This window comes from Micromesistius poutassou (assembly GCF_964030765.1).
Source record: "Micromesistius poutassou genome assembly, chromosome: 17".
Lineage (NCBI taxonomy): Eukaryota > Metazoa > Chordata > Actinopteri > Gadiformes > Gadidae > Micromesistius > Micromesistius poutassou.
The window spans coordinates 3,169,560-3,196,524 of NC_140287.1; the positions used below are offsets into that span (position 1 = coordinate 3,169,560).

The following is a 26,965-nucleotide window of genomic DNA, read 5'->3' on the forward strand; positions in this document are numbered from 1 at the left end:
TGACAAGCAATTTGAAAAAGTTTGCTAGTGGCTACGATTTCAGTACTATTGAAGATCTTTGCTCCTTCTCAACTCTGTGGTAATATTTTTTTCACACAACACAACAGTAATCCAGTAATCAGTAAAACAAAAAGTAATCCCCTGATTCCTATTTTCGACGGTCCGCTCATTTGAGCAGGAATACCAGCCCGGCATCCGTGTTCTCTTCTGTAGACGCGACCTGTCAGCTGTCCGCTCAGGCTGCTCATCACCACTCCAAGATGGCGGCCTAATTTCTCGCGTCACAGCAGCCAATGCTGCGTCTACTTATAAGATGTCTATGCGTATGTATGTAAGTGTGTCTTAGATTTATATTTTGATGGGAGAGATACCTGAATTTTTATATTATATTTACTTTAAAAAAAAATTTGGGAGAATTTGATAATGGTGTAATATCTGATTTGTATATATATATATATATTATGTATTTAACGCTTTATATTTTGACTGTCACCCGACTTTGGCAATGTAAATGTTTGTTTCTCATGCCAATAAAGCTTTTTTAAATTGAATTGAATTGAAAATGTAATGTGTCACGTGTCCCTAGTACTGCTGCGCTCCACTCAATCAGAACGAGGTCAGGGGTTGAAGTCCGCCAAGGACTAGGGTTTAAAATCCTTTATGCTACGACAAATAACTTGTTTTGAAGAAATTGTCAATAAAAAACACGCATTCGACCAAACCACCATACACTCCCATAGAATGACATTAAAAAAAAAGAAGCTTTGGTCTATATTGCAAAGAGTTTATTTTTTGTGCTGTTAATGATTTATCAATATATTTCCATCTATCTTATCTCAGCTCTCTTCATTTGCTTTCGAGCCATCGTGACAGCAACAATCTGGAGTCAATGTCCACCTTGGTGGCACAACAACCTAGTTATTTGTCGAACATGGGGATTAGTTACTTGAGCCATTACTGTTAAAACGCCTGGTATGGCTCTTCAATGGTCCTGCCGTGGCCTGCACAGCGCCGTTGTGATCCTCTTATTATTCTCACCATATATGTCATGGTCCCTGTTCTCAGAATACAAGATCTGCGGGGATGCTGAATGCGAAAGTAAGTGTTAAGATTTAACTGTCCCCTTGCTCTTTTAAAGGACGACATCACAGCTCTCTTTTTGTTATTAACTCTGAACCGTTATCCCATCTGAACTAATGGCAGAGCTTGCCTCTGACATTATGCTAGTGTTAAGAAGGCAACACATCTCTGTCAGGGATTCTTCATTTAGTTAAATGTCATGGAATGGCCTTCCCTGGTCTGAGTAATTGTCCACATGCGTTAGACTGGTGACTTCTCATAACACAGGAGTGTGTGAGCTCACCTATCCATTGGTCTGTGTGTAGGCCTCATGAGCAGAGTGCAGGCCACTGAGGACCACCGTGGGAAGGACTGCCGCTTCTTGAGCTTCACCAGAGGGGACACCATTTTTGTTTACCATAAGCTGACTGGAAGGAGACAGGACCTCTGGGCAGGAAGTGTACGTCCAACCTTTATACTCTTTTGTACCTCTATTTCTCTATGCTATTTACTAAGCTTGCCCAATGTTAACTCAATTTGGGTATTTAGAACAACATTACAATACTGCTACTACTCTTACTGTTACTTATGATAATAAATCAGTGTATTCCTTAACATTTTTTTTCAGATTGACAAACAGTTTGGATATTTTCCGAAAGAGGCCGTCAAGGAGGAACAGGTGTATGCAACTGCAGAGATAGTTGTACAAACCCAGGTTAGTAGTCATATCCTGTACAGTACATAATAAACTCACAAAGCTACATGTAGAAACACAACAGAGAGAGTAGATATGCGATGAATGTGGAATGAACAAAAAATGTTTCAAATGCACTTCATCTGCATCTTTCTCACATTACTCAAGGACATAACTAATATATTTTTTCTTCTCATCCTCTTATTTAGAAGTTTGACTTCTTTTGTCTTGACGAGAATGGCTATCCCACGGACTCCAGCCACCTGGAGACGGATGAAGATGATGGCAATGTTGACGATGACCATCAGGGAAACCCTGAATCTGATCCCAACCATGACAGTCTCGACACCAAACTCAAAGAGGATGGCAGTCATTCAATGTCACAAGATCAGTCTCAGTTAAACCACCGAGGCGCTCTGTCTGAAAACCACGGACAAACAGAAGATTCTGCCGGAACCCTTGAAAATATGGAATCCGGGGATGGAAGTGGAGACGGGCATGGGCCAAACAAGCAAGGTGGGTCTCCCTCTTCTTCCTCATCATCATCTTCCTGGTTTGGTTCAACAGTGACAGGACTGCTGGGTATGCAACAAGGGTCAAAGCATGCAGAGATAGACACCCCAGAAGAAGAGGAGGAGGCAAAGGCGGAGGAAGCACACAATTCTTTAGCTTCCTCCATGACACAATGGCTGGGATATGGTGAACAGGGGAAAACTGATGATCCCACGCTAGGACAGGATGAAGAGGGAACAGAAAATGGGGATACAGACTCAGCTTTTACCTCGAATATGAACTCCTGGCTCGGTTATGGAAATGAGGGAACAGAGGACGCTGAAAAAAGTGTGAAAGCTGAAATTGAAATTGTGGAGGAAGAGGAAAAAAAAGAGACGTTTAGGAGTAGGAAGCTTGCTCTGGACCTAGAAAGCCACCCATTACAAGAGGAGGAGTTGGCTGTTCCTGGGACATTTGATTGGCTTGGAGATTCATTGTCAAGCACAATTGGGTTTGGTACAACCCATCAGGATTCAGGGCTGGAGAAAAAAATGGACAAAGAGGAGGTTGAAAATAATAACAAGGACGTAAAGCCTTCCCCATCTCACTCCTGGAATGACCTTGGGATTGGGGATGTTTTAGGCTTTGGTAAGACTGCAGGCAAAATAGACAGCACAGTGGAAAGTGGATGGAAAGCTAAAGGAGGTGGCATGGAAAAACATGCAGAGCTCCAGAGTATAGAGACCAGTCCATCACAAATGATCCAGGACATGATAGAGCCTACAAACATACACAACGTGGACACAAGTCTGTCACCACCACCATCACTGCCACAACAACAACCCGGTGAGTACGATATAATCACAGATAATAGAGTGGAAATAAAAACAAAAGTGCTAGTAGCAGGAGTAAACAGTGAAGAGAATAGTGTGTCCAACACCAGTGACTTTCCACTTGAACAAAATAGAGAGGAAAGTCCAATCGAGACAGATTTGAGACACATTGATGATGTTTCAGATAGTATCAGCATGTTGATTACAGATAATCAATCAGAGGGAGCTAATCTTGACGAGGGCAAAGCTCTCCAGATCAGGTTGGAGAAGGATCCCAAGACGGATCCCTCAAGTGACAGTTTTTTGTCTAAACTGGATAATTTCCTATCACTAGATCAGGTAGATGATTATGAAGACAATGAAAAGGGGGCAGAGACGAAGGAGGCAGATGAAAACATTTCTGCACAAACCAAGGACGAAAATTATCCAGATTTAACGCAATATTCATTAGAAAACTATGAAGGGTCAGTAGTAGCAGTGTCTGATGGCAAAGCGGATAAACATGAGGAGGATAAAACTGAAACAGGAACACTCGACCCAGGCGTAGCACCAACTAATACAGCAGGGGACCAGATATTTGCTTCTACACAGTTTCATGACACAATGCAACAAAATCATAACAACATGTATTCAAGAGATGGCAAAGAGACAGTTCAGGCAACTGACGATGGACGCCACAACACCTTTGAAGCTGAAGAGCTCAATAGTTCCCATCTTGAGGCCTTATCTGACAGTGTGGCAAGAAAAACAGAGGAAACCGAAATGAATGAGATGAACACACACATTATCTCTGCTGCGACTCAGGTAGAACAAGCAGTAGAGCTGAGGACTGATGCAGCCCTCCACCAGCTTAGCTCCAAGGAGGCTGGCATATTTCAGCACACACTGAGATACTCTGAAAGACAATCAGAGGAAAACAAAATAAGTTTGACCTCTCATGATATACTTACTGGAATAGTGGATGGGTATACTAATATGGATACCATAGACCAACCCTCTGGTCCTTCAACAATGGCAGGGAGTCATGAACGCAGTGTTGATAATAAAGACGGTGAACATTTAGACCATTTTAAGATAGGTGCAGTGCTTGATGAAGAACACCCTGTAACAGAAACTCAGATTGCTGATGGGGGCGCTGTCTTTGATAGCGACAATTATCACGAAAGTGCTGAGCCATTGGTTTCTCTATTTGAGATTGCGAACAATCCCAAATCGACAACTGTGGAAAATACTATTAGTGACACTGTGAGGAAAATGGAGGGAAAGGAAATGCAACAAAGAGATGAAGAGAGTGAAATAGTGGAGAAATTGCAGATGGCAATTACAGAGAGCCTGGATCCAGCCATTAAAAATCATTTGAGTTGGATCAGAGATAATGAAAGCAAAGTGCGAGCCACGGAAAGTATGAAACAGGACCAGATTACCATGGATGAACCTTACAGAGAAGGAGAGTCAAATGATGGCCCCACAAACAAATTTCAACCAGATAATATTGACCAACTGTATTCAGGTGTGGCCACCTTTCCTGGGCCTTCAATACATGAGATGACCGAATCTAATCATCAAAGCGATATCACAGATCAGGTCACAACAATTGTAGAGGAAGGCGAAAATGTGAACTCTGATAATTATGATTTAAGCATAACTGAACAATCTGATAGCATGGTTGCAAACAGTGATGATATTAGTACAATTTCAGCCTCACACAATGATGCAGTTTTTTCAGTGCAGGCTGTTGTTGATTCTTTGAAACCTGACTTTCCCGTTGAAAATAAAGCTACAGTTAGGCCTGAAAGTGTAGGTGGGGCTTTTGGTATGTTCAAAAATGCTTTTAGTTACTTCAATCCAACCCCCAGTGCTGAAAACCATAATTTGAAGCCAATTCCTGACAGCAGTGGCATAGAGAAGACATTCAAGCCAGAGGGTTCTTTGAACTCCGAACAAGTTACACATGTTATCGCGGATACAACTCCCGGAAAGGGAATTGTACCCGACACCCCTGTCTCCTCCAACACATTACAGCTTCCGCACCAGGAAACCCCTCTGCCCTTGCCATCTGCACAGTACCAATCCCAGTCCAGTTCTTATTCCCACTCACAACATCCAACCCCAGAAGTACCAATTAAAGAAGGCACAGAGACAGTTCCCAAAAAACACATGGCCCTCCAAGGCCATTTCAGTGTCAAGGAGACAGCCCTTTTAACCGAGCTCTTCGGTCGACACAAACTGCAGTGGCTGGATTTTATCCTCAGAAATCCTGAGAGCACTGGTGAAGACATGGATAACGACCGGTCTCTTCTCCTTGATATGGAAAGTCTCCTGCTCTACCAAGTTGGCAAACTGGCACAAAGGCAAGACAATACAGAACAAACCGGAGAGCTCACTGGCCTGAAGAAACTTCAAATACTGATAGCCAGAGTTAAAGACATTCTCAACACTGGCCAATCAGAGGTCGTTAACACAGACATTGAAGGTATTCACATCTACATTGCCTTTCCCTGTTTAGTCTTGGTGTTTTTCTGACATTTAAAACACATTCTAGTTGGTCCCTGTTTCACATTGTTTATGTTTTTCTTTTTGGTACAGGTGATACCTGCATCAGCACACCCCATCTTTTGACAGAAAAAGATAAACAGACTGCCATGGAGGGAGAGCCAAGAAAGACAGAAGGATCATCAGAAAGTGTATCAGAAAAGACTCCAACACGCCCAGGTAAATATGAACACACAAATGATTGGATATGTGAATGGAAAGGCAAACAACTAGATTAAAGACACTACAAGATTAAATACACAAGGGTTGGGCAGGAGTAATGAATTTGTTGCATACCTATGCTACATAGCAATTGTAAATTTTTATCTATGAATATATTTTATGTACCTACAACGATATATTGTTTCTCTTTCTTCTGACAAATGTACTTATTGTAGGTCGCTTTGGATAAACGCGTCTGCTAAATGCCCTAAATGTAAATGTAATTTGTAAATTTACCACCAGCCATTACTAAATCAAGGTTGGGGGCTGTATTTGGCCTTAATTTGAAAAAAACAATAGTGAAATGAATCCTTAGCATAGGCTAACAAATATTTATTAACAAATTGTCTTTGAATTTTCAATATGCTCACACTAAAATAATGGCTAGTGTTTCCCTTGTTACATGACACATGCAAAAACAGACCAAACAAAGCACTTATTCAAGGACTAACATGGGTTGGGTCGGGCTTGTGGATCCAGCCCAGGGTCAGTCTTGTAAGCGATACTTGAGTAAAAGTACAAGTATCTTACCAGAAAATGAATTTGGTAGAAGTTAAAGTCACCTTTTAAAATATTACTTGAGTAAAAGTCTTAAAGTACCTGACATTTAGTGTACTTAAGTATCAAAAGTAATTGTCTAATATAAAATGTACTTAAGTATTAAAAGTAAGAGTAAAAGTAAAGGTATTTAAAAAAAAAAGTGAGTTAGAGGGTTATATATGGGTTTCTTGCAAATACGGCCACAGGTGTTTAACGTTATCTTCGTCACCACCACGGAGTTCACCAAGTTCGCCACTGTAGACTTGCTCACTCTCTGAGGCCACTGTTTTAAAGGTGACATATTATACCACCAGGTGTGAGTGTGATTAGCCATTACAAGCCATTTTGAAAATCTGCCTCTTCTGACATCATTGGCAGTCCACCTAGATGTATGACGGATTGATCAGTCTACCAGCTTACCCAGTGGACTGTAGCAAAAGTTTCTGTAATGGCTAATCACACTCATACCTGTTGGTATAATATGTCACCTTTAAATCTTATATCTTATCTTGTTCCTCTGAAATGTCAAATATCCCAAGGACCAAGAAACACCATGAATGGCATAGATATGTCCTCAAATGATATAATTTTAAAGCATTTTGGCATTTGTGAAGACCTTTCTGTTGGTGATTGCAGGGGTAAGGCAGTGGCTGGATTTTGTTCACCATTCCATGGAAGATGTCTGTCTCCACGTCCTGGCGGTGAGTGAGCTGCTCAAACAGGTCATTGTGCAGGTGAGTTTTGCTTCAATATTTGTGCTCTAACTTTGAGACTGATAACAAAGTGTCCACAAGTCAATTTTTCGAAAAGTTATCGGGGCATGTGACTTTACAACATTAAGGTGTGTGTGTGTGTGTGCGTGCGTGTGTGTGCATCTGTGTGTTAAGCTGTTGTTATTACATGGATGTTAACGAATCAGACGTGGTAAGTTTGAGATGGACTAATGTCTAAATAAACTAAGTCAGCTGGGTTTGAGCTTGCTTGTTTGAGCTGGTGGGTGTAACGTATGACAAACAGTCCCCATTTCAACGAGAGCCTTTGTGTAAACTTTTCTTAAAGGTCAGGTTAGTGAGGTTGAGACGTTGAAGGAATATATATCATATTCCTTGTTTGATCACACCTGTTCGCACGGGTGTCACTTTCTGCTTCGGCGTGCCAGTGTGGCCTTCTATAATCGGTGACGTCGTGGATTAAACCATTTCATCACAAGAGGGGGGGTCAAGTTAAGTCGTTATTTCCAAATAAAACCGTTCATTTATTCAAACTTGTACAAAATATGTGCTATTAAATATAATAATTTTTTCGACGTATACATTCTGTCTACCTTTGGTGACACATTAACGTCACACTACATATTATTTATACTTTTGTAATCACCCCTATTCTGAGTCAACATTAAACGTACTCTTGACGTTCGGTGTTTTGAAGGCAGTGCTGCGTCGTTACATTGTTGCCAGATTGGGCCATATTTCCCGTCCAATCTGGCAACGCTGGCTACAGCGCGCTGCAGCCAGTGTTGCCAGATTGGGCGGGGAATCTGGCGCAATCTGGCAACGCTGCATCGTTACCGCTAGCTCGGTTGACAGCTGAGCATTCTTATTATAACTCTGCCGGCAGAACATAATATAAATATAAACTCAAATGAAATAATATAGAGATGGCGGAACTGTCAACTGGCGACAAACTGGCCGGCATAGAGTCGGACTTCCAGTCCGCGGCGGAGGTTTACTACAGCATCGCCGTGGAGAGGGTGAAGGATGTATGTGGCACTTTTTGGTTAGCTGAAGCTAAGCTAGCTCACACGTACACGTACAACTTGGCAGTGAGCGAATTGTCATTGTTTGTACTTTACTGTTTGAGTTGTGATGGTGGTCCTAGTTGCATTTGATCCAGACATGTATATCGAGGTTGTAACCAGCCAGGCTCTACACTAAGGAGGACACAGGACACTTTTGTCAGGGCTTGTTATTGGTTCCGTTTAATGGATACGTATGACAGCTGGGGTCTTGATCAGAATCTTATAGTACAAGTAAACACGAGTACAATTCTTAGGCTTGGTTCCTCAGCCACAGAGCAGCAACAATACAAGATAAAGTAAATAAAGATAAGTCAAATAAAAACATGTAAAAAATAAGTATCAGCATAGATCACAATTGTTAATAACAATAATAAAGTAAGTTATAATAAGAGAAACTAAAACACTGGTAATAATAAATAATGACGTGTGGTAAAGTGTAAAGTGTATGGTGTTCAATGGCAACTATCCGTGCTAGTCTTTAGGATCAGTGTTTGGGAAAGATGCTGTTTAAAGATGATGTTTAAATTCAAATCATATGTTGATGATCTGTGAACCTCTGTCTGATCCCAATTTTTTTGTGTTGTGGGTCTCTGCCTTAAGGTTGCATTATAATGATAATCTATAATGGTTTCCTTATGGTTATGATTGTTGTATAGTGTGTTACTATTATTGAGTGTTTGTTACTTTTGTGGACCTATGCGTCTGAAACCAAGTTTAAAATTTCATTTAGGTAAGTTACTCTATTAATAGTGTAACTAACCCATATTCAATTCAAAGACTTTACTTTACAATGGTTTAACTACCTATAATACAGTACATCCCAAATACGGTTTGCTATGGCTTATTTGTATCATCATTTATTTCCTATATAAATGCTATGACACATATCTGTTTAGCTCAACTACTCCCAGTTTCTCTTTTATACTAAGCCACTTCATCCCACAAAGAGGCTTATTAATGTGATATGTACTATGCACTTGACTGGTTAAAATTAAGTATAAAAAAGCAGCAAGCCTCACGATATGTCGCCAAATTGTGTAGTTACCCAAACACAAGCAGTCAAGTGTGGATGAATCAACAGGGCGCTGCTGATGTTCTATCCCCTCCCAGGTGGTGTTGGTGCTGCCCGACGACATCAGACCAGGGCCTGACCTTTATGGAGTCCCATGGGAACCAGTCATCATCACCAGCCTGGTGGGGCTGGTCACTATATGGATGTTCAGCTGTCGATTTTGTAATTCTGTGAGTGCATACACACAAACAAACAAACAAACAAACATATAGCAATGTATTTATGGCAACATGGCACTCTAGTGCCTATCACAATAATCTCTTCATCCACATCCAATCAATTGTATAATTTGCTAACTTGTCATGTGTTATTTCTCCACTTACCCAGGTCAAGAGCAGAATATATCGAGGTAGGTAACTTGAACTGCATGAGGCAATGCATATCGTTACACATGACGTCGAACATATCGTTGTAGAGTATTGGTAACAGTTGATATCGGAGAGTGTGCGAGGTTGCTTCCATGACAGCCAAAATAACTTGTCTGTTGTGTTTGCTTTGCACCGTACTTAGACACTGTAAAAATAAGGTTTCCAAATTTCAGTCTGTCATCTTCTGTTACTGCTGTCGACATTGTAGTCCTTGTCTCCACACTATAAATGACAGACCGTTTTAGTTGTAGTCGTGAACCTGTGGTTTGGTTTCACTTATACTATTTGCCAAATGTCCATAATGCATGCATATAAGTAGAGTGTATGTTTATAAAAAATTCTTTAAAGGGGAGAGCAAAAGGTTTTGTTGTATCTGATTGGTTGGTTCATCCTTCTTCTGGGAGTTTGTTGAGGTCAGCATCACCCATTTTTTTACTTGGCATCAGAAAGCACACAAAAAAAGAAGACAGTTGTCATTTGGAATAAAATCCATCCTATAGCTTGTGCTAATCCTTATAAGATGTATAAAAGGCCCTTAATTACATACTACAAAAACACTGATGTGCCTTGTCAGAGGCGTTAACAATAATGCCATCACTCTGTGTGTGTGTGTGTGTGTGTGTGTGTGTGTGTGTGTGTGTGTGTGTGTGTGTGTGTGTGTGTGTGTGTGTGTGTGTGTGTGTGTGTGTGTGTGTGTGTGTGTGTGTGTGTGTGCGCACGTGTCTGTGCATGTGTTTTATGATGCACTGTCCCCCAGGTAAAGAGAGGCGTGTGGCAATGCACATAGCAGACCTGCTGAATGACAAGTGTAAAGTCCTGGAGGCTGTCAGCAAGGTCCAGACAGAGGTATTTACTGCATTATGGTGTGACTATCCACTATAATCAATGGCTTTGTCATGGTAAAACTATGGTATATATATATGGTATATAGTCTCACAATTCAGACTTTTGATGAATAATCTCTAGTGTGAAAGAAGACTTGTTTAAATCAGGTGACCGGGATGTTTCACTCTTTGGTTTCATATTTGTTTCGACCAATGTTGCTGGAGGCCGGGATCTGTAAGCAAATAATGTGCTAACGGTGAACACAAAACTTGGCCAACTCTGTCCTTCCCAGTGCGAAGACAAGCTAAAACATCCTGTCCGGAGACAAACATTTTAGAGAGTGGAAATGTTTTTGGTTTCTGGCCCAGGCTCAGTGCCACCTCCTGCCCCAGTAGCAGAGTTGAAGTGATCCGAGATTACACCATATATAATAGTCAAATCAGACCCAAAGACTAAAACACTTCTTTCCCATAAATCCCTTAAATGCTAAATGGTCACATTCTATTGGAAATGAAAATTCCCAGAGAACAAGCATAGAAGTGGCTGTGGCATGGTTGGAGGCCAACAGCCTTAAGTCGCAATGTGTCACATTTCCACTAGTTTGTAGCTTGATACTACCTGGACATATCTGTTGTCAATGTTGATCCATAGTGATTTCAATAATGTTATCAATAGGATCACATCGTGCAGTTGATATGTTCTACAACTATAAAAACGTGGCGACTCCGTACCACTCTTGGTTTACAAGAAACATACAATCGACCCTCCCAAAACCCCCCGGGCTACGGGTGTTCTTGCAGTTGCACAGCCAGATAAGAGTGGACAGAACACTGTTATTACGTTTGACTGCTTTCTTACACACTTTTACTTTAATGGCTTACTTACTGTGTCTGTGTGTGTTGCAGTATGATGAGTTGGAGGGTGTGCTGAGGGACAGCGGCGTCTTGGCCCAAACAGAAAAAGCAGAACAGCTGGAGGTTAGTCTGAACTGAACCAAGTGTGAACTGTATGTTTGATTTTCACTTCAGAGGAACAGAGGATATGCTGGAACTAGAGGACTGCTGCTGTTTTTATTTCTTTCCTTTTAAGCAAGTTTATTGTGTAACCATATTCACAAGCAGCAAGTGCATTTCTATTTAATGTGGGTCTATTTAGTGTATTGACATGTATGTTTTTAGCTCATATTATCCTAGGCACTGTGTTGACTGTTGGGTAAGGGCATTACTAATGGAAAGCCTTAGTTTGAAAAGAAGAGTTGCATAGTTTTTGTTTAATTCACTATATTTTCAATGTCTTTGACATTGTCATTGCCATGAAAAAAGTAAAGCTTGCTGTTGAGACAGTAGTACATTACTTCTTGCTATAACAAGCAATCTTAAGAATTTGTATTGGCTTATATTTATATTTCTATAAATACACGTCATTGTTTAACCTTTTGACTGACCCTTTTGATACCCATTTTGTCTTTCTTTCCCTCCTCCAGCTCCAGTTCAGCCAATTGGAGAGTTCAAATCAGGACTTGGAGAGGGATTTGGAGGTTCTGAAAGAGCAACTGAAAATACATGGAGAGCATCGGGTACAGCAAGAGAGAACGGTAGGCACACGCACATGCAGACTGGACAATATGCAGACGTGAACATCACTTATTCATTATTACTTCAATATTTGTGTAACAAATATTACCCCGATGAATTAATATTGTAGAATAGAAGAGTGTTCATTGCTCATGTTTTATGACACCATTCCTCCAGATAGCCGAGCTGGAGGAAAGCATTAAAGCCAGTGAAAAAGACACCAAGGAACTCCAGGCCCAGGAAGAAGAGGTAGATACTTCACCTCCCCCTCAATTACACTTTTCTCCTCTTATGGCCGGTCCAAGCTCCTCTCCATTCCTCCACCCCTGTCTGCTCTCATCCACTCCTGTGTGTGTGTGTGTGTGTGTGTGTGTGTGTGTGTGTGTGTGTGTGTGTGTGTGTGTGTGTGTGTGTGTGTGTGTGTGTGTGTGTGTGTGTGTGTGTGTGTGTGTGTGTGTGTGTTTCTTCTGCAGGCTGTGACGACCCTGAAGGTCTACAACATGAACAGTGAGCGTCTCCAGAGGAACCTGGAGTCAGCCGAAGAGGAGAACATACTGCTCCAAGAGAGCAACACGCAGGTAGGTCGCACTCTGCTACAGGAACAGCTGCGCTACATAACTGACCCTCCCAATCCGTGACTTCTGCTACCGACAATATCTTAAATATGTAGGTCATGTATGTAGACTGGACAATAGCGAGCTACAATAACACGTTATGTTTGACCTGAAGACGCCAAGAAATATTTGGACTGGGGTAGAGAGGCTGCTGGACATGGATGTTCAGCAGTCCAGGAGAAGGATGATGAACACAGTTGGTGTGACTGCTGGACCACAGGGTTGAGCAGGAGCACCCAAAGACCACTGGGAAAATATGATGATGATGATGCTGAGATCTGATTGCCCTCTTTGCTCCCCAACCTTGTGTAGTTGAGTGAGCAGATGGAGGGCTGGGTGGAGCGCGTGAGTGAGCTGGAGGACGAGATGAGGAGGTGTGAGGCCGCCCACACGGGGATGCAGCAGGACGCAGACACCAAGGACCATCGCATCAAGGTACTGGCTGCCCTCTGTCACTTGGATTAAGGCTCTGTTCTGATGGTTATGTAGAGATGTGTCCTATGTGGTGTATGGAGTGTCCATGTTATTCATGGGTCCAATTAATGAACATGACCCTGTCCCTGGGCTTTGTGGTTTTAGTTTGTTATATACCAAGGATTGTTTATTAGGGATGCACCGAAAATTTTAGGCCGAAAATGGCCCCAAAGCGCATTTTCGGCTTTCGGCCGAAACACTTTTATCACCGAAACAACACGGCCGAAACAGGAAATTGTGATGACGCAAACAACGACCGTGGCCAGCACACGCTTGTCTGGATAAGCGCCTCTGCGCCAACATGTCTGCAGTGTGGGCATATTTCCATATATCTATAGGTTCCATAGATCATCAGTGAAACATTGTGAAACAAATGACACCTCTAGCTAAATGTAGTAATCTAGAGAACCAGCTACAACCTTGTTTTCATCCAAACGAGCCGTCTTTAGCGACGGCTCGCTATGAGACAGCTTCTATGAGCTGTCGGCTATCAGCCGAGTTTAGGGACCGTCCGCAAAGTGCCGACAGCTTCTATGAGCTGTCGGCTATCATCCGCGAGCTTAGGGACCGTCTGCAAAGTGCAAAACGGAAAACGGTGTTGTTGTTTTTTCAGTGCTAAATAAATATTTTTATACTTTTAATAATTGTAATTTATTTATTCTTTGAATTGCAATGCCTTGATTTTAGTGAGGTTAGTACACAGTCATAGCTATAAATGCAATGGTAGGCCTACTTATAATTGGCATAATAATTTATTTCGGTGTTTCGGTTTTCGGCCTTGGTTTCCTCATTTTCGGTTTTCGGTTTCGGCCAAGAATTTTCATTTCAGTGCATCCCTATTGTTTATACTCGGCTGCAACACAACAAACCAAAAATAATAGTTGCATTCATTTTTTGAACGGTCTGAAGGTTTATGAATGGGACCGCCATCACTTTTAATCACTCTTCAATTAATTGTTCCTGCAAGAGAACAATTGATGATTCTCTTGTTCCTGCAAGAGAACGTCAAATTACCTGTGTAGTCGACGGCCACAATCTAAATATCTCATTAAGTGGACCAACAGTCGACGGTCCCTATTGGCCGAGTCGAAACTAAACCCCTGTGTGCTGCATACCCCCCCACCATCCCAGTACCTGACAGATCGACTGCTGGGCATGAAGGCCTTGAACTCTGACCTGGAGCAGGAGGACGAAGGAGAGAGAGACACGTCCAATGGGGACGAGAATGAGCGGCACCTTCAGAAAGTCCAGAAGCTCATTTATGCTGCAAAGGTATTAATTACGATTGGATTCAATTGCTATTCCTACATTATATTTGGATTCTGAGGAACTATGTGACTCTTTCTTCTTTGTGTAGTTGAATGCAGACCTCAAATCGATGGATGAAGATAAGGACCGAACATTTGCCAAGCTGAACGATGAAATCCAAGCAAAAGAAGAACTTCAACGTGAGTCTGACTCCCATAAAAATGTTCCACCATGGCCAATGGCGATGGTGAAAGGGTCAGTCCACCGGTGTAACACACAGAGTACTGTTGGTGTAGTCAAGTGTCATCAGATTTAGTTAGACGCCCCCCATGACATTGGTCATGCCATGGTCATGTTTATGGCAGGGAGCATTTTGGGCTGGGGAGCACTTTGCAGCCAAGGTATTGCCTGCGACCTAACGAGAGAGCTAACATGGTACCAGGAACTCGACTAGACTCCTCTCTAGTGCACACCGTGCCCTGGTGCATGGTTTAGGTCATTGTTGGTTGGCAGGCAGCAGCGGCACAATGCCCCAGGGAATAATGTAAACGGCTACTGCCAATCAACCACGTAGAACAACAAGTGACACAAAACATGTTATTGGGGGCACCTTTTATAAACTAAATCTAAGTACATGGATCATATTGGAAAGTTGCACACAATTATTCAAATTATCTTTCCCACTACGCCAATGGTAGCCTCATTGTGTAAATCGGTCGACTGCTTAAACATGACTTGTTTCTAAAGCAATGGTTTTCATCAAAGTAAGTTGAATGTGTCCTGATCACTGTGTCTCTTTCTAGAGGGCATCAAGGGGCTGGAGGAGGAGCAGACTTCACTGCAGACCCAGACGGAGCATTACACTGAGCAGGTGGGACCTTCAGAAGCTTGGCTAACATCTTATAACATCTGCTGGTCATCGCTAACAGCTCTTAATACCTTCTCACTGAGCTACTTCAATGTTTTATCTGTGTGATACACCTCCAATGGTGGACCTCCACGGTGCCTTGTTGACTCTCAACACGCTGCCACAGGTCCAACGGCTGCAGCAGAAACTGCTGATCATGACAGAAATGTACCAAGAGAACGAGCTGAAGCTGCACAGGTACACTCACACACTGCGTTATACAGCACCAGTCAAAAGGTTGGGGTCACTTGGAAATGTCATTATTTTTTTAAAGAAAAGCACAGTTTTTTTTCAATGAAGATAACATTTAATGAAACAGAAAGACAGTCTAGAAATTGTTAATGTGGTAAATGACTATCCTAGCTGGAAACGGCAGATTTTTAATGGAATATCTACATAGCTGTACAGAGGCCCATTTCCAGCAACCATCACTCCTGTGTTCTACTGGTACATTGTTCAGATAATCGTGTTAAAAGGCTAATTGATGATTATAAAACCCTTGTGCAATTATGTTAGCACAGCTGAAAACTGTTGAATAAAAGTGTGAGTTTTCATGGAAAACATGAAATTGTCTGGGTGACCCCAAACCTTTGAACGGTAGTGTGTGTGTATATATATTTATACACACACTATATACTATATCCACTAGGGGTGTAACGATACACTAAAGTCACGGTTCGGTACGTACCTCGGTTTTTAAGTCACGGTTCGGTATGTTTTTCGGAACAGCAGTTTTTATTATATTTTTATTAAACAATTTGATTTTGATTTGATTTATTAAATTGTATCAAACAAATGCCTTACACAAATGAAAAGACATCAAATACAATTGAGGATAAAAACACAATAAAGTCCAGGAGTTATTTCCATTGTGGTCCTCAACACAAAACATCAGGACAAGACAAGACACTAACAGAGAATTATTATAATTTTTTTTTTTTTTTCGATACGTACCAAATTGAAACGTGCATCGAACCGTTAGACCCGTACCGAAATATTTCGGTTTGAATACGAGTATCGTTACAGCCCTAATATCCACTGACCACAGGAGTTGATGTCCACAGCTGCTGTACAGAGGGGAGGTGTTTTATGTGTGTGTGTGTGTGTGTGTGTGTGTGTGTGTGTGTGTCTTCAGACTGTTAACGGTGGAGGAGAAGGAGCGCCTGCAGAAGGAGGAGAAGCTGAACAAAGCTGATAAGAATATATCGTTGGCCATGGAGGAACTAGACAACTACAGGTAAAAGAAAATCTCCTTTTGATTCTGCTATATTCAATTGTGTGGGAGTCAAAGTCTTAAAGGGGTGATATTATGCTTTTTTGTTATATGACGTATGTATACATGTTTTACGTCCAAGCCAGGGGGAATATTCGTGCCCCTCAATAAGGGCGTGAAACAGCTGGCAGGGGGCGGTGCTGAAGTGCAGAAGTCGCACCTCCCAGCTACCCCCAATGTTTACAACTTACAACAAAACTAAAGAGTTTTCTACCAATCACATCAGAGTGGGCGTGCTGACCAATCACAGCAGACTGGGCTACTCGGGAGGGGGGCCTTAAAACGACATGATACAAATCAGACCGTTTTTGAAAGATACTCAAATTTGTTTCGCAGATACGAACAGTGTGAGAATAATAACAGGCATTTCTAACATACAGGCATGTAACCTAGTAGTATTCTAGTAGTACCCCCAAATGCAATTATGAACCCTACAATAGCATGATATGGGAAGATATTTCAGCTGGGCTGAGTTCAACCATGACAACAGTAGGCAACCCGGAAATGATGTCATCAGCATTGGCCAGGTGAAGACAGGCATGCCCACCTCTTGGACACTGAGCCCAAGTCGTTCAACTGTGTAGCGGCCTCTTCTACCCGCCTCTCAGGCTTTTGCACCAAAGCAAGATTGAATGAAACTCGTCACTTACAAAAGGCTGTTACAGATGATCAAATTATGAATTGTTATAGTCATTTATCAAGTAAAACATACCAAAACCTTGAGGGTTTAAGCCTCAGATATACTCATCTGTGTTTGCTCTTCTGTGTTGTACTTCACATCATAACGTGAACACCTCCTGACATTTAACCTTTTGAGGAAAATACACACGACCACACATGCACCGTGATAGGTGCTTGGGTCTGAGTTTAACGTCCAGTACTGTTTGGCTCCCAGGCAGCAGGCTGAGAACATGGAGGAAGAGCTGGAGAAGACCAAGCAGTCGTACCAGACTCAGATCTCCTCTCATGAGAAGAAGGCTCACAATAACTGGGTCAGTACCAAGCCGTCCTTATCGTCTGCGGTCACTTGTGTTGATGGCCAATCCTGTTAGATCTTAGAATCAACATTGCCTTACAAATACGTACACTTACCAGAAGCTGCTTGTTCCAACATTCTTGGAGTGAAATTCTCAGTTGCTTACATTTGAAAAAAAGTTTTTTAGCTGGAATATGAGCCATATTTGTGATATAGTACTTTTTTACCGTTGTGTATGAGAGTTATATTGAGCAATGTTGTATATGAAATGTTGCACACCATAGCGATATACTAAACATGTCCCAAAAGCTGAACTTTCTGTGGGATGCTGCAGTCCACCGCTGCCTTGACAGAGGTCCCCACGTCTGCATAGAGGCGTGGAGCATTCACATTGTATTTTGGGGAGAAAGGGCAAATACATAGGGTTTTTACCCCTTTGTTCTCTAAATCTGGGATTTATTTCAGTAACGGTGATAAAATGGCATAGAATACTATGTGGACAATCATATGAGACAAATGACCATCTAAAAAGACTCGCTCTTTAAAGGGACACTTCACCCATTTGCATTAAGCTTTGTATCATTAGTAACCCAGTCATATTTTTGAATGGTCCTGCATCATTCCCTCATTTTCCCCTGAGACGGGAGAGCTCTGTATCTACCTCTAACACTTCCTGCTCTAAATGACGCAAAATTACAATTTTTGCGTAATTTAAAGTAGGAAGTATATGAGGGGGGCGCTCTAAAAAACTACAAGCACTAGTTCCAGTGGGTGGGACTTAGGGGTGTATGGTATAAACGGTATAGAGAGTACACCGGTGTACAATTTGCGCTACGGTATGGATGTTGACGTTACTGTGTGACCAGTACATCACACGAGCGCTAAAGAAGCAATGATGTACTACCAGAGACGCAGTCGTTTATTAATAATACTATCCGGAGGCACACACAGCTTTTGGCCGTGTTCTATAAGATATTCTAGAACACTCCGGGAGCTCCGGCGGGAGACCTGGAGCTCTATATCTAAATAATATAATATAATATATAGACATCTATAATATAATATATAATATCACACGGCCAAAAGCTATGTGCGCCTCCGGATGATATTATGAATAAACGACTGCGTCGGGTTCTCCGAAGTCTCAGGTCCTTCCACATCAATCTGAAGTCGTGGTTCATCAATACACTGGTCTTATTTTTGCAAACCCGCACCCGCCTGTACCCGACCTGCAACCCAAGGAAAATGAGACACATTAGATGGAACGCCGGGGAATGACACTACCTGCTGTTGGCGAGGTGCTTTAAATTGCTGTGCAAAAAAAGCACATCATCCATTGTGGACGGTTTTAGTTGACTCCTCCGCTCCTGAATAACATCCAGCACCGGAGAAGTCTCGCTCGCAATCGCAAAACCCGTGACCGACCCGCGCTGTTCAGGCGTCCGACCCGACCCGCACATCCAAATTGTGCCGGTCACAGCAGGACTCTGGCCGAGATAACCCCCACTACGAGTCTTTACTTGTTGTGGAAGTACCAGAGATGTCCAAGAACCCGACGTAGTCTTGAATTCATAATATCATCTGAAGGCGAACACAGCTTTTGGCCATGATATTATATTATATAGATACCTATATATTATATTATATTATATATTATTTAGATATAGAGCTCCAGGAGTCCGCAAATGGCAACAATCACCTACTCCTCCTGCTGCAGTTCACTCTGGACTGCAGTGAGTGAACGCTGATTGGCTGTTATGTTACGTCCCTCAGGGAGTCAACGCTGATTGGCTGTTATGTTACGTCCCTCAGGGAGTGAACGCTGATTGGCATTGTGGGAGTTGTCGTCTTCAATCCACAAGCACCAAAAAGTCACTGTCTGCCTTTTCTCGGTCAAGAAGGCACCAAAATTATGTTTCTATTCGACTAAATATGACCCACTTTCAATACAGATTCATGTCTCCACCGGTGAAATTCTCCTTTAAGAGAAGATCTTTAAGGTAGAGTTGACACGCATAAACACGTTACAGTCAGTCACTGATACTTGTGTCTCTCTCAGCTGGCAGCACGCTCCGCTGAGCGAGACCTGGCCGACATCAGGAGAGAGAACACTCTACTCAGACAGAAGTATGTCGCCATCTTTCATCATGTCTGTTAATAGGCCTGTTTTTATTTCTGTCCTTTGTCACCCGATTCTTGTGTTTTTTTATTGATCCATTGAATGTTTTATTTTAGCCAATTGTCTTTCTCTCTCTTAAGCCTTTCCGTCGCAACACAAACATTTTGGTATGAATGTCATATAACTTCTGTCTAGTTTACTTTATACATATCATTTTCTTAAAGTTTAGCCCATAGTTTGTATGCACCGTTCTTGTCCAAACTCTCTCACCTCTTTTCTGTTACCGACCAAGTGGATGTCAGAGAGAGCCGCTATTGCCAGGCCGACCCTGAGGAACATAAAGGAAATGCACTTCAGTTGAACTCATACTGTGTATGATTGTGCACAGGCTGACCGATACGCAGTTTAAACTGGACACCATCGACAAGGACCCCTACGCCTTGGACAGCCTGGCTAGACCACTGCCTTTCAGAGGTGTGTACACACACACACACACACACACACACACACACACACACACACACACACACACACACACACACACACACACACACACACACACACACACACACAGTAATCAATGAATGTATTCCGCTGCAGTTGATTTACACTTATCTGGCTCACAGTACCCCTAAACAAATAACTCTCCATCCACTGCACCCCTATTTTAACTTTTTACTCTCAACCTCATCTGTGCCATATTTGTACTTCATGCCATTTTATTTAACCTTTTGATATGTTGGATAGGCCATAACTGTTCTTATTACAGGCATAACTATGAGAAGGTGAGGTTTATCACATTTTTGTTTTATTAAAATGAGCCACTCTCTTTAATTCAACTCATTTAATAGAACTTTCGCAAAGACCAATGTGTGAATATGAACAGATATATCAGGAATAGGCCTTCAACTAAAGTGCATAAAATGTCTCTCCCTCATTCACAACTGTATCACAGCCAAAAATATAGGCCTCCAATAATGGTAATAATAAATCATCAAGAATTTCGAAAGAAACTTTGGAAAATTAGCTGGCAGTAACAAAAAATATCAGGAACAAACCTTCAACATAAAGTTCACAAAAATATAATCATACTTGTTGTCTGCACAACTCATCAATTTAATGGGACATGTGCAATTCGAGCAAATTGTGTAAATATACTATTGATTGGACCCTTAAAAATATGTGATGATCACTTACAGTCTAAAGCCCATGTGAAGAACAAGGAACAGCTCTGTGTTAACAGAGCGATGCCTCCTCAAAACACCAGCACTAGTGCAAGCGATCCGCAGAGTCAAGACGAGAAAGCTGGTTTCTAGCGAAGCATTGCGAACAGAGAGGAGTGTTGCGCGATAATGAGAGCAGCCTCCGACAAACTCACCGGCCCTGTATGTTCGACCACAGATAACTGTTCTACTGATAAAACAAAACGGAAAAAAAAATAATTTGCAAAAAAATAAAAAGGGATTTCATCGGACTCTACCTGTGGAGGTGGATACACACTTTAAAAACATATCCATTGCGCCTACCTGCACTCCACCATCTACACCCGAATCAACAGTAAACTGTAATGTGGTTTGTTCTGCAAATAACATTAAAAATAATGCTCCTTTCACTTCAAAGCAATTTAACATTAAGGAAAAATAGGGTGTAATGGTGTCTTAAATTTTTTTTTATGTCATTGAATTGTCAAGCCATGGACCATTCCGCGGCACCCCTGAGCATGCGTCACGGCATCCACTTTGAGAAACCCTGCTCTGAAGCTCTCAGTAGCCCAGTCTTCTCCTTACCTCTGTCCATATACTCTCTCTCCCTGTGTCTCCAGGTGAGCGATCCCCTTATGGCCCCTCCCCTCTGGGTCGCCCCGCCTCAGAGACCAGACCCTTCCTATCTCCCCCCACTCTGATGGAAGGACCCTGTTCCAGATTGTCTCCCAGAGGTGAACACACCTTCACACATTTACACAGCTCACACTGTACTCTCTTCAAGACAGTACTGGGCTATGCGTTTTAGACATGTACACATCATACATCTACATGAACTATGAGATATTATACCACCAGATGTGAGTGTGATTAGATGTTATCATCACAAGTAGGTGTGTCCACCTAGATGTACGCTGAATAGATCAGTCTACCAGCCTACCCAGTGGACTGTAGCAAACGTTGCTCATCTGTTCATCATACATCTAGGTGGACTCGCCCACCTATGATGTCAGAAGAGGCTGTCTGTGTGTGTCTGTCTGTCTCTCTCTCTCTCTCTCTCTCTCTCTCTCTCTCTCTCTCTCTCTCTCTCTCTCTCTCTCTCTGTGTGTGTGTCTCTCTCTTGTTCTGTTTTTAACGGGTGCATGCTCTGTCTGCTCCAAGTGCCTCGTGTCCCACTAGAGATCCCTGTTGGCGGGAGGGAGCTGATGGAGCGGAGTGGCGGTCCGCATTCTGACGGCTCCAACTCTCCCACATGGGAGAGGGACTGCCGGGGCCCGCCGCTGCCTCCCGGGCACCTCGGGCCTCCAGGTGCGTGTTGGAGAGCATTCAAAATATATCCACCCTGCTCCACTTCCACCCAGAATGCAATTACAGTACGACCCAGAATGGTGGTTATCATTCTTTTTTTATGGAAACGTTGTGCCTGTATTCTGCGTACAAGCATACCAAATACAAGGGTAGAGGGTTTGGACTTGTTTTGTATCGTGTGATTCAGACCAATGCATCAGAAAAGATCAATACAGCAATACTTTGATACATATCACATTCTATTAAGGTTAGGTTTTCAAAACCTTCACTTTTTATCATGTTGTATTTTAAGAGCTGGTGAGCCCACGGTTTTCAATAGAATTCGTCACACTATGGCTGGGTTGCACCAACATGGATTAACTCTTAAACTGGATCAAATCATGGTTTGACTGTTAACCGTGTTGCACCGAACTTTAAACCTAGTTTAAACTTAGTTTAATATTAATCCTGCTTATATTTAACCCTTTGGTAATCTCAGTTTAAACCATTTAAACTGAGATTAAATTTAAGTCTGTTGCACCAGTAATTTTAAACCTATTCTTAACCTGGTTTAACAGTTATATTTAAACCACAGTTTTTTCTTGGCTGTATATCTTCGCTGGATGGGGTTAGAGGAAAGAGTTCATCGCAGGAAAATTTTCACAGTTTTCACAGCTGTGGGATCATATCACTGATTTTCTATGACCTGAGCTAATCCATGTTGGGGCAACCCTGAAATGCACTCTCTCTCTCTCTCTCTCTCTCTCTCTCTCTCTCTCTCTCTCTCTCTCTCTCTCTCTCTCTCTCTCTCTCTCTCTCTCTCTCTCTCTCTCTCTCTCTCTCTCTCTCTCTCTCTCTCTCTCTCTCTCTCTCTCTCTCTCTCTCTCTCTCTCTCTCTCTCTCTCTCTCTCTCTCTCTCTCTCTCTCTCTCTCCTTGTCTTGCTGTTATCTGAAACCTTATTCTCTGTTGGGTTCCATTGTGACTATTAGTTTGTGTAGTGCTACACTTTGTGTGTTCTCTGCTTTCCGTCTTCATTTTGGAGTAAAGAAGTGTATGCAGGGTTTAAAGGGGAAGATTTTTTTTCTCATCTCCAACCTTTACTTCTGCGTGGATTAGCTCTACCTGCCTATCCACCATTCAGTCGATACATTTTTTTTTCTCCGTTCTCTTTTAAAGATCGAATGAGGTGGGCCCCATGCATATCTTCGCCTTGGGCCCCCAATTTGCTAAGTCCGCCACTGCCAATACTGTTATCTGAAACATGGAGTGGCTTCTTCATGATCTCAACTTGCACATTCTGAAAAAAAACGCTTCTTCCTTGTTTTACATGAATTCGCCCCAGCCGACTTGCTGCTGGTTTAGCCATGGCGCGTCACATATGCATATATAGAGAGAGCGAGTGTGCTTACTTCCAACCATTACAAACGGGTTGATATTGAAATGATTTCCAGCTCCTTTCCTCTCTCTCCCTCCAACACACCCCCTCCTCTCCTCCTTCTCTTCTTTAGGGTACATGTTCCCAGATAGCGGGCCCCCCATGTACCGGAGACCCCCGCCCATGGGCCTCCCACCCCCCCATCTCCTGCACTCCGGACCGCCCGGACCCATGCCACTAGGGCCACCCAGGGGCCACCCCGCGGCACTGGGGCCCCCGGGACCCCCCATGCCCATGGACAGTGAGTCTCCCGGGATGTTCGACTTGATCGTTGTCTTTTTTCGCAATGTAGACGAATGGAAATGAGACGGCAACTAACAGTGTTCTGTTTAGATAAGCAGTGGTTAATATTGAGACTATGGTTCGCCCGATATTGTAGTTTTAATAAATTAATCAATTTTAAATATCTTTAAAGGGGTGATATCATAATTTTATGTCATGTCTTTGCTTTAGACTGTTATATGACCTATGTATACATGTTTTACATCTGCTAAGCTAGAAAAATCTAAGTCAGAGCTAGGGGGAGTATTCGCCCCAGTGTGAATGAAACCGCTTGTTTGCGCTCAAACTTTATTTCCATAATAGTGTGACGTCAGAAGTTCGCCCTCCCGGCTACCCGCAATGTTTGCATCTTCTCGGGGGTGTGAATTTGCCGACACACACACAATCGTAACAGAGTGGGCGTTTTGACCAATCGCAGCATCGCTGGGCTACTCGGGAGGTTGGCCTTAAAGCGACATGATACAAATTTTTAAAAGACGCTGAAATTGGTTTTGCAGAAATGAACAGTGTGAGAATAATACGTTTTTTTTTTTTTTAACAAACAGGCATCTAACCCTGTTCTACTAGCACCTCCAAATGCAATTATTAACCCTAGAAAAGCATGATATGGGATCTTTAATATATGCTTCCTGATGCCCTTCCCTGTGGTTCAGGGTGGATCAAAGCCCACACAACGAGGATCTTGAGCTCCTCGTCGTGTGATCCATGACGGCTGTGTCCCCTGAACACAGTAGAGCAGCACACAGCTGCAGCCTCATGCTCTGCGCGCACGCGTTTGTCCTCTCAGAGTGAACTCGTGTGTCTTCTTGACTAAAATGTTTAATGTTGTAACGCTTATTCAATTCATAGTTCTTTTGTATGAATAGTAATAAAGTGTATTGTGGTGATCTCAGATCAGCCCCGCTCTGCTGACCTGAGGCCTGAGGTCGTGGGCCGCATTGGGGGAGACGCCGGCCCTCTCGGACCTCCCTTCCCTCGCCGGGGCCCCCATGGGCCCCTGCCCCATGATTTCTACCCGCCCCCTTCCAGGGGGCCGGATGGGGGACCCAGGATGCCGAGTGAGTACAGTGGACGACCCTCTCCAAGCGTTTTTCTATCAGGATTTAAATATTGGGCATCTTCACATCATCATCACAACGTGCAAACTAAATGTGGGCGTAGCCGTGTGTACCCGGCCTTAAGATACACACAGGATGGTGTAGGATCAACCCTTTCTTTGCTCATTGAGAAGATTCTTGGCTTTGCTCGTGTGTTCATCCCATCTCTGCTCTTCGGGATCCGCCCCAGGACACGGGCGTGGCGCTCACACCGGGGCCGCCATGCAGCCTTGTAACTTCCAGCACTGCTCAACACCTTAGTGCACCACACAGTGCTTTCCATTACGACACATTATATAACCTAACCTTCCGACGTGCGTTGTCCTCTCTACGGGACGATGTCCGATGTGGGGAACGGACCCCGACTGATCCCTGAGAGCTGAGAGGTGATCCCCCAAGCCGAGGACATCCATTGCGACGCACTTGCGTGATATTGTAGTTAATGCAGCTAATCTTAACGAAGAAGAAACAAACTACTAAAACTAACTAAATGATTAAAAATGGTGCTAGTAAGGAGCATGATTGGACAGCGCCACCATTACAGAACCCTTCTCCTACTTCAACTCTTGTCCAATCTGTCTCTCTCTCTCTCCCCCAGTGTGGCGCCCTCCTCCACACCCGGGGGTGATGTTCCCGCCGTCTCGGATGGGGCCCCCTGGCGGCCCTCCTCCTCCACTTCCTAACCAGCCGTCCCCCTACCCCCCTGGGGTGCGCCCTCCCTTTCCCCCTGCCCCCCCCGGTGCCCATCTACCTCCTCCTCCTCCTCCTCCATCTCTCTCTACGGACCCCCGTGTCAGCCCCCCCGAACAGGCGCCCACACCGCCAGCGCCGAGCGGGCAGGCTCCTTCGCCGCACCACCTCCTCTGAGCCCCTGAAGGGCTTTCCCTTCTTGTTCCTTTAAGGGAGTTTCAATTCAATTTTTGGTACGACATTTTAAAGGAGACAGAATCATTGAAGCTCTTCCCTCTTTGGGCTTGATACGTCTTCACTTAATGATTGTTCTGCGCAGCTACATGATAAACCTGCTTCAACTCAGATTTACTCATCCCTGCTGCTTCATACGTTCTTCTCTCCGCTTCTTTCTCTCTGCCTTCACTGCTGGTGTTTGCGGTGAACAGGTGTTTCCCGTCTGACGTCGCCATGGTGACGGTGTGTGGGAGACCTGTTTTCCGTTTCCTGTTTGAAACTAGCCCAGCAGGAACTACATGTGACCACATATACACTCTCTGACTGTTTTTGAGCTTATGGTCAAAAGACAAACAAACACAGAAACAACCACAGTCTCACCACCTTAACTCTTTGTTAGATCCATCCTGACAACCGTTTGTATGGGGGAATATGGTGTATGTTTGAACAGTATTGGAGAAGAATGGCAAGCTGCCCAGGTCTGCGGCAGTCCTCTTGGTTTTACCTGAACGAAAAAGATGATATAGTTTTCTGTAGATAATCTTTAATCAACTGTAAATATCATGTGACCTCTGGATATCGGATTGTATCATTGTTCCGTTAAAGACTAAATTATGCTAGAATGTGAATGAAAAGCAACACATTGTTACTTCATTTCAGCAATTACTTGACAATGACTTAATGGAACGGTAATTTGAAATAGAGGGGTACAAGAGGAACATGTTGCGCGCTATGTGCCGTCCGTGGGGAAACATATTGGATCAGTGACTGGAAGAAGGGCCAGCGGTTACAATGATGGAATTTGTATTGTAAAAAGAAATATGTAATAAACATTGCTTGTGAAATTATCCATGTGTCTTTTTATTCAGAATTACACATGAATACAGGATGAATAGACAATAGGAACTTCACGCCACTTGGATAATTAAAGGAACACCATTCCCAAACCCGGACCCGTTAGCCTTTGTTGCCACCTAGTTGATAATATGCAACTACACCGTGGTAAATTAAGCATTGTGTCTTTGCACTACCTTTAAGTCTCGGATGACTTGTTACTCTTATAAATTGTATTATTTTCAGCTGGAAGAAAACACAGTAAAAACATTCAGGGGTTTTAATTATTTTATTCACTTAT

General features: G+C 42.9%; 1 protein-coding gene across 3 annotated transcripts; it reads left to right on the forward strand.

Moving 5' to 3' along the window:
- The first annotated feature begins 876 nt into the window (after positions 1–876).
- mia2 (MIA SH3 domain ER export factor 2) lies at positions 877–26,675 on the forward strand. Of its 3 annotated transcripts, XM_084481747.1 has the most exons (28): positions 877–1,098; positions 1,386–1,519; positions 1,688–1,774; positions 1,963–3,091; positions 3,413–5,551; positions 5,665–5,790; positions 7,009–7,106; positions 9,281–9,412; positions 9,570–9,591; positions 10,368–10,456; positions 11,341–11,412; positions 11,919–12,029; positions 12,187–12,258; positions 12,483–12,587; positions 12,936–13,058; positions 14,229–14,369; positions 14,455–14,545; positions 15,149–15,216; positions 15,380–15,450; positions 16,388–16,489; positions 17,421–17,517; positions 19,561–19,628; positions 20,009–20,094; positions 21,443–21,556; positions 21,984–22,130; positions 23,619–23,786; positions 24,721–24,885; positions 25,523–26,675. In XM_084481747.1, exons 1-28 carry the CDS (start codon positions 975–977, stop codon positions 25,789–25,791), a joined length of 6,150 nt encoding a protein of 2,049 aa, XP_084337873.1. In that variant the 5' UTR covers positions 877–974; the 3' UTR covers positions 25,792–26,675. The 3 variants fall into 3 exon arrangements, with proteins under 3 accessions (XP_084337873.1, XP_084337872.1, XP_084337874.1); XM_084481746.1 differs by having other exon boundaries at positions 1,963–5,551; XM_084481748.1 differs by lacking the exon at positions 3,413–5,551 and having other exon boundaries at positions 1,963–2,269.
- Positions 26,676–26,965: the final 290 nt, after the last annotated feature.